The sequence below is a fragment of the Enoplosus armatus genome, chromosome 11, assembly GCF_043641665.1.
Source record: "Enoplosus armatus isolate fEnoArm2 chromosome 11, fEnoArm2.hap1, whole genome shotgun sequence".
Classification (NCBI taxonomy): domain Eukaryota; kingdom Metazoa; phylum Chordata; class Actinopteri; order Centrarchiformes; family Enoplosidae; genus Enoplosus; species Enoplosus armatus.
This window is the reverse complement of record NC_092190.1, coordinates 4,315,019-4,330,157: the sequence shown is the minus strand read 5'-3', so window position 1 is coordinate 4,330,157 and position 15,139 is coordinate 4,315,019. Positions and strand designations below refer to the sequence as shown.

The 15,139-nt window shown below is 41.5% G+C and overlaps 1 protein-coding gene across 1 annotated transcript in view; it reads right to left on the bottom strand.

The window, feature by feature from the left end:
* The window catches only part of man1a2 (mannosidase, alpha, class 1A, member 2), a 103,085-nt gene that overhangs the window by 17,199 nt on the left and 70,747 nt on the right, over positions 1–15,139 (bottom strand). The window contains exons 6-8 of the mRNA XM_070914705.1: positions 6,486–6,580; positions 3,520–3,643; positions 3,289–3,382 (exon numbers count right to left, since the gene is read on the bottom strand). Of these exons, the coding sequence (XP_070770806.1) occupies positions 3,289–3,382; positions 3,520–3,643; positions 6,486–6,580 (313 nt within the window). The remainder of the gene's footprint in view (positions 1–3,288; positions 3,383–3,519; positions 3,644–6,485; positions 6,581–15,139) is intronic.

Genomic DNA, 15,139 nt, shown 5'->3' with positions numbered 1-15,139 from the left:
AACTTTACAGCACAATGGGTACTCCCAAATGCTGAATGTTGTAAAGAGACAGATGTCTTCAATCATTAATGGTACTTAACCAACATCACATAAGGACTGTTGAACCCTTAAAGAAGGTGACAAGCACATCAACTACTGTTTTTTTCTATTAATTATTGATCTATTCTTGATTGTTGATGCAGCCGTTTGTGGTGATTCTACACTTTCTTCTGCTGCTAATGTAGCGGCAACATTTTCTCCCCCTGCCTCAGGCGGCATCAGGCTGCTTTTTGATAACAGCTACAATTTTTGCACTGCAAAGAGTCGTCCAGCCACGGGCACCCACAAATAATCTACGTAGTCACATGACTGCACGTGATTACTCATAGCTCGATGAACAAACTGGGAACGTGGTAAAAAGGAAGGTTTTCTAATCATCAGTGGCGCCTTTGCTTCATCATTTGTTATTCTGCAAGACTTTATCAACGTTCAAGGGCATTTTTTGCTTTGAGCCTTTCACATTAATCACATTCCTCTCACCTCCCTCCCTCCTTCTAACTGTATCTTTTCATGCAGTGCTCCGGGGGCACTACAGCAGGTCAGGTTGGTTTTGGAGTAGCTATGGGCTTTAATTAAACCAGTGCTGCTTTTCTGGTTAACAAGGTGGACCGGCAGCTAATTAATGTGTCCAGGCTCAAGACCAGACCACACAGTAACATAGAAGTAGATCAATAAATATGTAAGGTGGTGATGAATGTGCACGAGGATGCTGTTCACGCAGACCCACACTGACAAGCTCGCGCTGATGCACAATGTATTTTTATGACTCAAACATATACACAAAAGAAAGAGTCAATCCCTGACTTACACTCATACAGAGAAACAAACAACACCTGCCCAGTCATGCAGCTCGCCAGCTAACCATCCGTCTGTTAATGTACTCATCCATCCATCAATCAAGCCGCCCTCCCTCCATCTTCCGTCCATTTATTTTTCCCTGCTTTTGGCCCAAACTCTGTGCACTTACAAGTACATCAGTCTGACTGCCAATCCACCTATCCATCCATTAATGAGCCCCTCCATTTATCCATCCATCCCTGAGTGCTCTGCATTTGTTCTGTTGACGAGTAAAAACAAATACAACAGAGATCTCATCTTGCTAGACCACAGTAGATGTTAAAAACTCTGTATTTTGCTTGAAGAGTGGTATCATCTTCACAATGCATAGTCTATGTATGTGTATTGCCTATATCCCATTTACTTGGGAGTGTTGTGAAATTGAATAGACTTAATAAGGCACTCTATTAGGTAGCAACTCATTCCCCTGGACAAATGAAAACAACACAATATATTCAATTTCAAACAGATTTCATCTTTTCATTTCCTTTCACTGAACTGAAGAGCAAATCCAAGCAGAGACTCATATGTGACCAAGGGGCAAAAATTACAGCGCTCATTTAAAAATAATTACTTCTAAGAGAAGTGTGCACACTAAAAGGAATATTTTAATATCCACAATGTTTTAATATGCTGTTGGAACGCAAAGATAACAAACCAGGATCCTCTATAGATCCGTCATCCAGCCTCTCAGTCTCTGTTAAACGCCTCCTCAGGTTCAAAACCTGCTGAAATGGTGAAAAATAAACAAAAAGGAATATTTAATATTCCCTTGAGAATGCTTGGATGATAACTTGAAATATCCCCAAGTAATGTTGGGGGAAAAGTACAAACATTCAGACTGCATGTATAAATGTAGTTTATTGTGAATAAATGTTTGGAAGATGAATCGAAGAACTGACACCATGCTGTGGGTTAGACCAAACTCAGCAAAAGTGTGGAAAAGAAAATCTATCAGCCATGTAAGCAGGCCAATATCCAGCGTTTTAAGATCCTACTGTATTCAAAATCTGTATTTAGAATTCAATTACTAATCACTTAATATAATACTCACATGCCTGTCTGTAGTCATCTTTTTTGATTATTCTGCTGATTCATTCGTCTTTTGGTCTATAAAATGTCATAGTTTACCAGAGTTCAAGGTGACGTCTTCTTCTTTTTTTTGTCCAACCAACAGTCCAAAACTCAAATACTTTCAATGCACAGTGATATAAAACAGAAAAAAAGCAGAAAATCCTAAAATCGGAAGAGTTCCAAACAGAGAATATTTGGCATTTTTGCTTGAAAAACGACGTAAACAATGAATCAGTTACCAAAAAAGTTGGTGATTAACTTTCTGTTGATCTGCTGATCAATTGATCAAATACTTGTTTCAGCGTTACTTCCAACGTAACTGCTGTAACTCAGACTGCTACAGCCCCGTATTAACTTCAGATAAACTTTAAAATGAATTTTTTGCACAGAACGAGGACTGTTGACTTTGTCCCCCATCACTTATGTTCAAAAAATGCTAGAAAGGAATCTTTTCACAGACAGCATGAACATGAGCACGTGAGACTTAGCAAAAAAGGTGAACCCACCTTTTAACAAAAAGTCTGAAAACATAATGACTCGACTGGTTTTCACACGTTTGTATAGTTTGTTCTGTCTTTTCCATCTCTTTATTCCACCTCTGTTTTCAGTTATCGTTGGTACTTCCTCAATCTGACAACTATTACACTGGTTGTTTATGCTATTTGTCAACTGGGTGAAATGTTTAATTATTGTAGGTGCAGCTAACCAACACACGTGGCATCTCACCAGCTTTAATTATAGTTTTGTCAAAAATCACTTTAACAGGAAACGACAGGTTTCAGAGCAAGAATGGTGTGTCAGTGCACGTCTAACTTCACTCAGTAAGCTGTTAATTTCCCTGGGCAGAGCGCCAAAATGTAATCAATATACCGGGAATACTGTGTCCCCCCTCTTCCATCTTCCTCTACTTGCTTCAATTTGTTCTCATTAAAGAAGATCCATTCTGCTCCTTTCTCCTTCACTTAGTGTTGATTTCTCCTGTTTCTCTTCATAGCACTTCACGTACACGACCACCTGAAGCTCACAAGAACATTTTGACACTTCTCCCGGTCGGCTGCTTGTAAATCAGTGATCCAGGTATATTCTTTAAATGAAACGTTGAAAACAAAAATGCATTCACAACAACTGAAACATTTCTTTTCCTTTTAAGTTAAAATATTTAAAAAAGGTACGTATGACACATCTTTCCTTTCCTTTTTTTAGGTAACAACCAAGCACTTATATGGGCTTTTGTCAACACTTTAATGTTAAGGATTTGATGCCACAGTGGCCGCAGAATAAAGAAGCAAACCCTGCGGTTTTCTGCTTTCGTCAACCTAAACCAAAAGGTGCACTTACGTTGGCCCCAGCGGCCCGTGCGGGGATTCAGGTAGTTCGGGTAGAGCCCGTTGGGTCTGTCCATCTTGGCTAGCAGCTTCCGGATGTGCATCACCTGCGATCAACAGCAGACACAGTGGAGGTTTTAATCCAAGCAGAGCAAAGAAAACCTGCAGACATGCGACTGTGCAAATGTAAGCATTCCCAAACATGACACACACACAAAGAGACAATGTAACGTTAGTGTTGTACCTTCTGGTAGTAGGCAGGGTTCCCGGTCAGGTAGGTGAGGTGAACAAACTCCATGTGTAGAGTCCCAAACTCAGCAAGGATGCTGCTGCCCGCCGACGCCCAACCCCAGTTACGACCAACACCACTGGAAGAGGAGGAGGAGGAAGAGGAGGGAGGGGTGAGGAGAGGTGAAGAGTGTTGAAGACAAGAGGAAAGAGAAGAGAAGGTGAGAGATTGATGTGATGGAGTAAAAACGGAGAAAAGAAAAGAGAGGGAAAGAGAGTTGGGTGGACAAAGAAACAAAGATTACAATTCTATACATTCAATATAACGTTAAGTGGTAAGTAATAAAGGTTTTAACTGGCCCACAGAACTAAATGACCATAATGTATCTGAGCGGGCCAACAGGCTTTTTGATATAGACGGATGACTCAACACATACGTTGGCTGTGACGCAGGCAGTGAGACCCTGTAGTCAAAAACTCTTCGGCCACTGGAACTTCAACTCTTGCAAACTGAAATGAATGACTAAGTTTGAATAATAATTTTGACTGGGTCATAATGCTAAAAATAAATATAATAAATCCCCAAATATGAGCTCCTTGCATCAAAAATGGAGACAAATGTAAAATGAAGTAAAAAGATCAAATGAAGTCACCTTGGCGATTACAACTCATTTGTGTCTGGTAAATAATGTATAGAATAATTCCTCTCTGTAAATAATACCGTTTGAACAATGACTTACATGTCATAGTTGGTCGATAGCTGCTCTAGTATAGTAACTCTCTCCAAATGTAAGATGCTGGTTCACTTTTACCAAGTTGAACTCCTCCATCTTTATTTTTCAATCTAGCGAAACGCAGCAGTGATGGAGTTGGATTGATTGCAGCCTGTGCAACAGGTTCACTACCTGTTGAGGAGTTTGTCTCGGTCACAGCGGGCTAAATAACATTCACACATGACCATATGTGACACAGGAGGCGTCCCGAACTGCTTCAATCTTACGTGAGTGCGTGCAACATTTAATAGGTCGTACGTGTGTTGGGAGGAAGCATGTGTGTGAGGCACCTCGTTTGTCAGAGAGAAAAGAGAGAGATGTGTCATACGTGTGTGTGTGTGTGTGTGTTTTCCATTTTCCTGTGTGTACAATTATTCCTGCGGGCATTTGCGTATGTGTGTGTTTGTCGAGTGGGAGATTAAGACAAACTATAAAGTGTCCGCTCTCAAACGAATTAGAATTACCTCGAGAAAAGGAGGATACACACATCCTTAACAACCTGCCAGCGCATTCAAAAGGGCACTGATCACACACACACACACACACACACACACACACACACACACACACACACACACACACACACACACACACACACTATCCCACTCTCTTCACAGGTAAAATGAAATGACAAAAAAAAACAGAAAGGCAGTAGACACCACTGAGAGGAACAGAAAGGGATGGAAATGTTACACCTCCAACCGGAAAGCAGACCACTGTTACCAACTGCAGGTTTCTAAAAATGGAATTTAACACTTCTTTTCTGTTCACACAGGTTCCAAAAACTACCCTGAAGACTCAAAGCGCGCACACACACACACACACACACACACACACACACACACACACACAGGTATCTTCAGGTATTCAAACCGATTAGACTCATTTCCAGGTAGCTTTTGAGTGCAGCAACATCGGGAACAACACTAGGTCACCAAATGATGTAATAATAAGAATGATGAAGGTGTATGTTGCCCGGCCCTTACAGCACAGTTTGTACATGCCCACACAGTCCTGTGAAGAGGTCTAATCAGGCAACAAAGGTTGAAAACACCTGTGTGGGTAGACTGCGGATGTGTGGGCAGGACTATCTGAAATGACTGCAGTTTGAAGACCTCTAAAAATTAATACAGGACTCAAACATGACCTTGAACAACATTAAAAGCCTCGACTTTTCATAAATTTTCATAAAATGAAGAATTTGAACTGTGAACGCCGTGGATCTCTACTGTGACTGTGAGTGTTAAAGTGTAAAAGCCAGGGTAGTCTTCATCACTGTGTTGCTATTGTTGGAGTTACAGTAAGGTCTAAAACTGTTCATCACTTTTTCAGGAGTTGAGTTTACATCAACTTTAAAACTTACAGTTTTAAGGGTGAGGGCTCAATTAAAGACCCTCACAGCTATTCTACAACATATAACCACATAAGAAGGCTTTGAAAAGTTCTACATAAAGCAGTTAAAGGCACCCTGTGGAGTTTTCAATCTCTAGTAACGCTATGAAGCCGTTTTTCTAAGAGTGGGTCCCCATTTAGATTGTCTCGTGCACATGATTCACAGTCCTGCCAATGGTTTCACACTATTCCACTGATCTGCAGGTGGCTGTAATGCACCAAGAAACGCAGCGATGTGCCAGCAAAGGCAGGGAAGAAGAAGCTAGTAGAGCAAGCTGGTAAACATGTAAGCTAGCAAACATGAGTTCAAGATCATAAAGGATGAATTTCTCTTTAAGACCAATTTTAAAATCAAACGACAGAGGAGTATAAATGGGAAGTATAGTGAGATGAAGAATGTATTTGTTAAGGGGCTTTGAGTACCAACCATTTGTGAGGCAGACATACAGTATTGAAATGTTTTGCATTATGTACAAACAAAGGTACTACAACTTTCAAGTGTATTTAAGATTCACAGCTAGTTTTCACTGCCCCCAAGTGGCCAAAAAGATCAATTATTGCAGGTTTAAATTTTGATACTACATCGTGAGACATTTTCACTCTATTGAAAAATCTTTAGGAAGAAAGAGTAAAGATTGAAAAGCTAAAATTGACACAGCATTTGTGCAAGGATCAATCTGTCAATCAAGTGACACCAGAGTTTGTTCCAGGCTGCTCGGTCAGCTGTCAGTGATTTTGAGTGGCACATCTCACTTTATATTTATCTCAGCTTAGCTGCTGGATGAAGGAGGCAGTTTTCAGTGGCAGTGTTACCGACCTCTTAAGGTTGACCATGGCCCAAGGGATTCCTGTGGGGGTGTTAAAGGCAGGAAGCAGCTTCTCGGCTAGCTGGACCGCCTTCAGCTTGAATACCTGGAGAGAGAGAGAGAGAGGGAGGGAGGGAGGAAGAGGGGAAAAAGAGAGGGTTAACTTTTAAGATCCGCTTTCACTTGGAATATTCTGCAGCCCATCAACTTTCCCTGCTTAATATTCCTCTCAAACAGCTGACAGGTACAAGCATACAACAACTGCCAACAACCAAAACAAACGCAGGATGAAGGCAAATAAGGCAGAGTGAGACGTCAGGAGACGAGCGATTGCTAAATGATGGCCACAAAGTGTCGGAGCTGAACAGATTTATGGAGGAGATTAGCAAACTAATATATGCAAAACCCCCCTTCAAATTGTGGCGCAGTAATATGAAATGTTGCAGAATACCACTGAGACGTCTACAGGAAAAGCTCGGAGGTCGAACTACATCGACTGAGCCAAGTGAGATACCAAAGTACACAGTCGGAGTCGGATTTCTATTATCATGACTGGCGTCTAATTTATACAGACTGATGCAGAGAAATGGACATGTGTTCATTTTGAGATTACACAAGTTCTCGCACTCGTCTGACAGATGAAGGCCCAGAAAAATCTGCTGCAGCCCTTGTTCTTTTCTCAGCATGCCAATCAAAGAGATAAAAGAAAACTAAGGTTATTCTGCTGCTGAACCCGCTGCATATGAGCATATGGCGGGAGCTGAAAATGTAACTGTGGATGGTGTAAAACTGCTCAGGAGACAGACAACTCACGATAAGACACAAAGCAAACAGCGAACAAGCTGACAAAATAAACACATCTTACTACTGAGTGAAGTTTTATTCATTTTCATGTTGCTTCCTAAAAACCACGTTGCCCAGACTTCCAGACTTCCTTAGTACCACAGTAAACTTTTTCTTTCATTCATGGTCGGTTAATGTTCTTGTATGATGATCAAAGAACACAATTTTTATCCACCATTTCCATACACAGAGCGCACAGAGAGATATAGGTTTTCTTCCCTTATTACCATTTCTTTGCTGAAAAATACTCAATTAATTAACAATGTGTGTTATTATCATTTGGGGGACACCTCTATAGAGTGTAATAAACCCACAGAAATATGTTGCTTTACAAAGGCGTCACATTTATGTCCAAACAAAACATGAAAGCTTCATTTAAAAAAAATCCAATTATTCACGGCATGAATTACAAACCTTAATTTAGGCAAACTAGACATGAACTGAAAGAGCTGCATTCTGGTTTTTGACAGCAGACAAGCTCAAAGCAGTCACACGGATGAGAACATGGCATTCAAGAACCGCGTGCTGAAGAAAAACCTTAATCCAACTGAAACAATTAACACAAGTGGGACAAAGTGCTTAACTGCCAAACTTCTACCAGACCAGTGTTTTAGAATTACAAAATCTGGTGTTGCTCTCTCACAAAATGACCAAGAAACACGCGAGCTGGTTGAGGGACGATGAAATATGGTATTAAAAATGTTACTATCAAAGAGGTCCCACCACTTTACAACCGGCCTGCATGGCTACCTACATTTGGATCCAGGTTGTTTTATAGAGAGACCAGATCTATGGAAAATTCCTGCTGTCTCGCAAAGTAGGGGGGGCAATAACACATGCTGGTGTTTGCAGAATACTTAAGCAGCCAGTGGGACATCTTATACAAGGCTTGGAGGTCAAACTGTGGAGTTAAACATGGGACAAATACAGGGGAGGGAGGGAGAGAACAATGCAGTCAAACAGATGTAGACATAGGCCTGCATATGAAGCGGATATGGAGCGCATGAATGGGGAAGGAGAAGTATTAGTCAGGAGGATGAGAAGGCATTAGAGAGAGTGACGAGGGCTGGGCTACATCAGGACGGTTCCTGATTTTAAAAAACACCATTAGGCACAAAAGCAAATAAATGCACTTCAAATATAAAAACAACAACGGCAGAAACTCAAAGTCTGCTCACTAATTCATCTGCATCAGCCTGGTATCTGCAGACAGCTGGCTAGCTAGCGTTAGCGACCTGGCTGTGGTTCGGAACATGGCTTCACCGCAGAATGACGATGTCTATGTAATGATCTGAAGAAGGCATCTATTTGTTATCACCATCTACATCAAGTTTGTGTGTGTGTGTGTGTGTGTGTGTGTGTGTGTGCGCGCGCCCAGTCATCATAAACCCCTCCACTGATCGTGGCCTGTCTGCTGGCCGCACTGAGGCCCTTACTAAACTCCAGTGCATTTTATTGGCAATCCTGCTGCTGATGTCATCAAGCAGGGACAGGATCCAAACGACCCATCGGAGGGGACGGCCAGCCGCCTTCACAGATAAAACTCTACAGTTTATGATAATCATCTTCCTCCCCTGCTTTCATCTACAGGCAGGGATGAAAGGAAAGGCTGCTCTGAGGGAGAAGCTACCAGGCCTTCTAAAGAAACACAGGTGGTATTATTGGTTGTTAAAGGCAGCAAACCTGCAGAGGGGAGGATAAAGAGTCTGCTTAATTAGTGCCTGTACATCTTCCTTATCTTGTTTATAATACTATGGAGAATTATCACACTTGAGACAAGTGGTGCTCTGTCTGTTTTCACTTGCGTGTGTTCAGCATCTGCTGCGAGCTGACTCAGTGGATATACAACAATATGCTGCACAACATACATGTAGGTACTTTTTGGCTGTTGGTTTACTCTTTCAAGTGACCAGGCATTGTTGGTTAAGTGGCTAACCCTTTTCCAGAAAGTACAATGCTATGCAAAAATGTAGCCTCTCTCTGAGAGTTTTGTGCACTTTGTTGTGCAACAAAAACATCTTTCGATGGTGAAACGTTAGAGATGAGCAGATGTGTGTACCAAACATGAATAATTCTCTCTGTAGCACAGAGTAACTGTCATGTACCGAAATGGCATCAATTGTCTAGTCAGATTTATAATCTTGTTTACTCATTTCCTGATTTAAATAACAATGTTGTCCATTTTCGACAATATTATTTTGGAAAAGTTCTTTTATGACTGGACAAAATTTTTCATTTCTTTTGTCAAATAGAAAAAAAAAGGATTTTGTAGAAAACATCACTAATGGGAACTGAAACTCAGCTATGTGTATATTTATCGGCACTAGTATAAAAGAGTTAGAATACCCCCCCCCCCCCCACAGTAAAACTACATAGCTTCATAAAGCTGAAAAAATGCACAGTAATAACAAATGTGGAGAACAGAAGTGTGAACACCCCTTGTCTCATTAGGACTTACAGCAGGAGAAATTAATGTCATGCGGCTTCAAATCTCATATTCTAGTTGCAGCTACAGGTTTTTAAACAGAAATAATTCAAAGATGCCTTAATATCGACCGTGAGACAGACTGGGGAGAGATCTGGCACCGAGTAGTTCCACGACCAAATCCTCATTTTCCAATCTTCATACTGAATGAAAGTTATTCAACCTTCACTTTGACATTCTGTCCTATTCTACCAATAACAAATGTCGACAATGTTCCTGTTAAATTAAGAAAACAAAGTGAAGTTTGTGTCCTGTTCCTCCTTGAAACATACCCAAGTCATTGCAGCAAAATAACCACAAGGCCTATGAGCATCTATCCTGCCGACATCATATTGACTGTAGCAGGAAGACAAGATTAGGATATTGAGAGCTTTGAGGTAAAAAATCCTTGGGGGCTACAAGCCCAGACAGTTCTTTGTCTGGTGTTTCTAACCGTCTCCCTCCAGGTCTGACAGCTTTACTGTTCAACCTTTCAAAATGCATTACAGCACACTTCAAAATCAATCACAGAAGGATGTACTCTCTCAGCGAATACATACATACACAGATGCATAAAGATTTAAAACACACAATAGGGAAACAAGACAAGGGTAGGCAATACATTTTTAGACACGCATATTTTGAGAGCACACACAAACAACAAATGGATCTAGCTACTGCACTCGACGGGCGGACCGAACGAGACGAGGGGAGGCGCTCCAACATAGTCAAAGACATTGTTTCCGAGATGTCGAGTTTGTTAAATTATGATTTTAAGATGCCGACCACATTATCAACTAGCTCATTGCTGCTGTTTACAAAAATGCCCTACAGAATTATTACTTTTTTTTATGTATGCAAATAACTGTATATGTTGTGGATGAAAGGCTGGGATGATATTATCAACCTATCACAGATACATCAGTATACGTAACAAGACATTGCAGCACAGAAATGTCAAAGATAAGTTTGAGGTAATTGAAACAGTGTCGCTATTACATAGTTTGTCCACCAGAGAGCACTGACAAGCTTATTTTTCATCACTTTAACGAGTACATTTAAGGGATCTTTGTAAAAATGATTGTTGTTCTGCGTTTGTTAACTGAATGTCGGCCATTTCCAGTATTTATCTAACAATCCAGTATCCATGGCGCCCTAATACACATTAACATCCTATCAGAGAGAGCAACTGAACATACATCTCTCTTCCTTCCTCTTCTGCCGGTTTCAACTTATCTCTCTTTTCTTTATTCACCCATTAGCAGTGTCCTCTCTCCACCATCCCATTCTCTTTCCTGCATTCTCTCCCTCTTTCAGGATTAGTAGTGGCCCGAGGCTGCTGCGTTGTTTGTTTCGATGGGCCAAATTCCCAGACAGCAGATTTAGAGTACAGCAGGGAAGGGTGAGGAGGTTAGAAGGGGACACAGGCTGGTTTTGTGGCCCTCATGGTGGAGAATGATGTTCACTCTGTCAGGGTGAGAGGTTTGACTCCTTCTGGGACCAGTCATGCTAAAAAAAAAAAAAAATGTGTGCAATGGTCCTGTAAGGAGCTTTGGATGAAATCGTCTGCCAAATGGTACATCAATGTTACGTCCCAGGGACAGGAAGAGCTGTAATCCGCCACTCAAACACGTCCTAAACTCAGCCAATGATCCAGTTATTACACATGAGGACATAATTTGCAAGCTGTGAGCAGCTGGGAGAGACTGAAATCACTGTGACGAAGAGCAGGCTCTCATTGATACGATAGTCTAGACAGAGACACACACACACACACACACACACACACACAAGTAGCCAATTGCAAACTGTATTCTGCATCGAAAAGGTAAATGTAGCTGAGCACCTTCAAATGAACTAGTAGTGATGCGGCTTAGTTTAAGTCCCATCAGGACCTACCTCTCGAACACATGCTCACACTGTGTTTGTGCACAGACATCCTCATCTGTCAACTCAATCCTGTCAGCAGCGTTTAGGTGCTCCTTGTATTCAACCTTGGATAATCAGATTTCATCAAAGCTGCTGTACAACCAATCATCCCACTTCAGTCAGATATTAAAAGTGTTCCTTCTGCTGCCGCTTCCAGCTGTCAGCTCTGTGCTGCTGTTCTACATCCAAACTCGACCCCATCAACAGAAATCCTACTCCAAGTTAGTTGCCCTGAAGAAGAGGTCTCTTTGTTCACCAGAAGCCATGTCTTTGTGTGTGTGTGTGTGTGTGTGTGAGTGCTTTAAATCCATGTGAACGACCCTGTGACGATAAACCCTTCATTGGGTGATTTTGCTGCTACTAATATACTATAACATAATGCTAATTTATATCATTCAATAAGTACAGGTCATATTAATTATTTTAATCACTAAATTGGTCTCTGCTGACTGAAAAGTCTCCATAACAAAAACACTGTGAAAAGAACTAAGACTAATACTAAGTACTTGACTAAATGACTTAATAAGATCAGCATTTTTCACACTGCAATGAAGAGTCTTTTAATACATACAAAACATTACACACACACACACACACACACATACTGTACTCAAGCACGCACACACACGGTCTCTGGTGTAAGCAGTGGGCCACTGTTGACATGTAATGGAGCCTCCTAAAGGGATTAAGGGGTAGACTGTGAAATGTGCTGAATGCGCCTGCTTGGTAAGAAGGGCCCAGGGGGCCAGCAGGAGAGACAGGATTAAGTCACCCACTGTGCGTGCGTGGTTACTGTGTGTCATTTCCACACTTTGTCATGCCACTTCACCATCAGCTGATCCATTTGCTCATATTGTTCAGCATCCAGTGGCCCTGCATCAAAGGATGAGCTGCCATGGAGGAATCTCAAAGACCATCATCAAATTAGCTCTGTGATCCCGTTTGTTGCCATCACATTGTATCACACCGACACCGCTGTCAGCTGTGACAGATATTTTGCATTAAGCATTAATAGAAACGGTGCACTTGTGAAGCCTTGAAAAGGATATGACTTATTCTGCCTTCAGCATCCAACCTCCTAACTCTGACACAAATGTGGCTTGTTGTTCAGCTATGGAAGTCCCCCCTGATGTGCTCATATTGTCTGTTACTGTATTTGGCATTAGTCCTCTAGACTGTCCTTTCTTGAATATTACCATCTTTTCCCCTGAGGACACAGCTGAAAATAGAACAAAGCTGAGGTTTTTTTTTTTTTCCTTGCAAGAAAACGTTAAGTTAAATTAAAATGTGGGACACCCACAAAAGTAAAACGCAGGGCGGCTAGAATAGCTGGAATTGGATGTTATGGTTACATGGTGTTCAGTTGAAGTTTATCTATGTAATTCTGTTACGCTTCATTAGTGCAGAGTTTTCTGATCAATTCCTCTTGAGGATGGAGACCCAGTGCAGCAACTTTAACATGAGCTATTACTGCATGTGTTCACTATTAATCCTTACGGAGATACTTTTTCCTTCATTCCCCACCCTACATTATTCTCCTCTTTCCCTCATTAACTTAATTCTCTTAGCCTTTATCTCCTCTCTTTTCCTGTATTCAGTGCATGGTCCATTTCCCCACATCTTTCTGCTCGTCATCTCCGCTACAAAAACCTCTCACTCTTTTTCTGTCCTCTTCCCTCTCTGCATCCATTTCTCTCTCTTCTCCACACCTCTCTGACTTAATCTCATTTGAGCTGTCTTTTAACCTCTTTGTCCTTCCCACTCTCCTCCCTATGTGAGTTTGTGGTTGAATCAAATTATTGCATTTTCAGTGACACCTTGTCATTTTCCCCGGTTTGAATGGGCACGGTCAGTCATTTGTTTGCAGAGTGAAATTCATAAAGCTGTGATGAAATTAAAATTTCTCTCCTGTTTGTTACACCATCTTGGTTTTTCCTCCTTCTCTCAGTGTGTGTGTGTGTGTGTGTGTGCCTGCTGGCACAGCAGCAGCCAGTTACTGAGCATGTCATCACAGCAATATCTGCAAAGGGGAAGAGGATTCCCAGGGGAAGCTCGACGACTGTTGCTAGAAACAACTGGGGTGGCCTCAATATGTGCAGCTCTCTTACTGGCAACAATGCCAAAACATTAAGGTTCGCCTATTTAACTCTGCTGTCGCAACAACAAAGACTTTGAGCAAATTGTATTTGTATTGTCAATTCACCTTTTGAACAATCTGTCCCTGTACACTGTACTGTATATACACTACATAGCCGAACTGATGTACATGATTGTGTACTTTCGGTCTAGGGCTGTTTCTCATGACTTTGCACCAATTAAGGCGAATCTCAATGCTGCAGCATGCAGTGATATTTTAGACAATAATGTGCTTTTGCCTTTGCAGGCTTTCCTGCTTCAACATGTAGGTGTCCCCAACGCCAGGTCCATAGAGGAAAAAAAAGGTTTGCCCTGTTTGGTGTTGCAGGACTTGACTGGTCTGCACAGAGCCCCGACCTCAACCCCATCCAACACAAGAAGACTTTATCTCCAAACATCACTAATGCTCCTGTGGCTGAAAGAAGCTGCATTCAGCAACCTCATTTTTGAAGCAATTGCAGACTAAAGCATGGATGATTAATCCCAAAGAGTTAACAAATGAAATGTTTACCGTTAATAAAGGCTGATTAAGCTGCTGAACTGTGGACTAAAAATTACTATTTGGACTAGCTTTCTTCTCACTTCAGAAACAACAAGGTGTATACCAGAAACCACGAGCTAAGAGGGACAGTAATATGTGGGCAGTAGGTGGCCTACTGATTGCAGAAACCAGAAGATAACAGGAAACTACTACATCAAGTTACTTAACAGCCAATGTGAACACAAATGTATGCGCTTCAGGAAGAAACTTTTAACTGTGCACTCTTCAATAACAAAATCATACCTTTTGATTGTATTATTGACCCAGTGATCAGAGCGACATTGACCTACTGTGCTTTTCTATAAGGGGAGAGATCTCTGCAGCCTAACAACGATCATAGCCAGTGCATGTTGACAACAAAACCAGAAAACTCTCATTATACTCCATACGGCTGTCTTTGCAAGCCTGAGCCTTTTTCCTCACCCAAGGAGGGTGACTGTTTAATCTTTCTGCCATGTGCACCAGCTACTCCCATGTTCAAAACTAATGAATGACGAGGTCTCATTTGTTCACATTTTGACTTCACTCACAAACCTGCCAGACCCGGAGTGGAAAGCCTTGTTGTTTGGTTGCGCAGAGGCTGTTAGGACTTGGTGACAATTTTAAATTTATTCTACATCTCTCTAAATTGGTTTCCCCAGAGAAAATCTCGACATGTTCACCTCCTTGAAAGTTTGTGCGGTCTCTGATTTTCTGTGTTGCATGTCAGCGTAGAGTAACATTTAGGATACCTAAGCCAGCTCATTCATAGT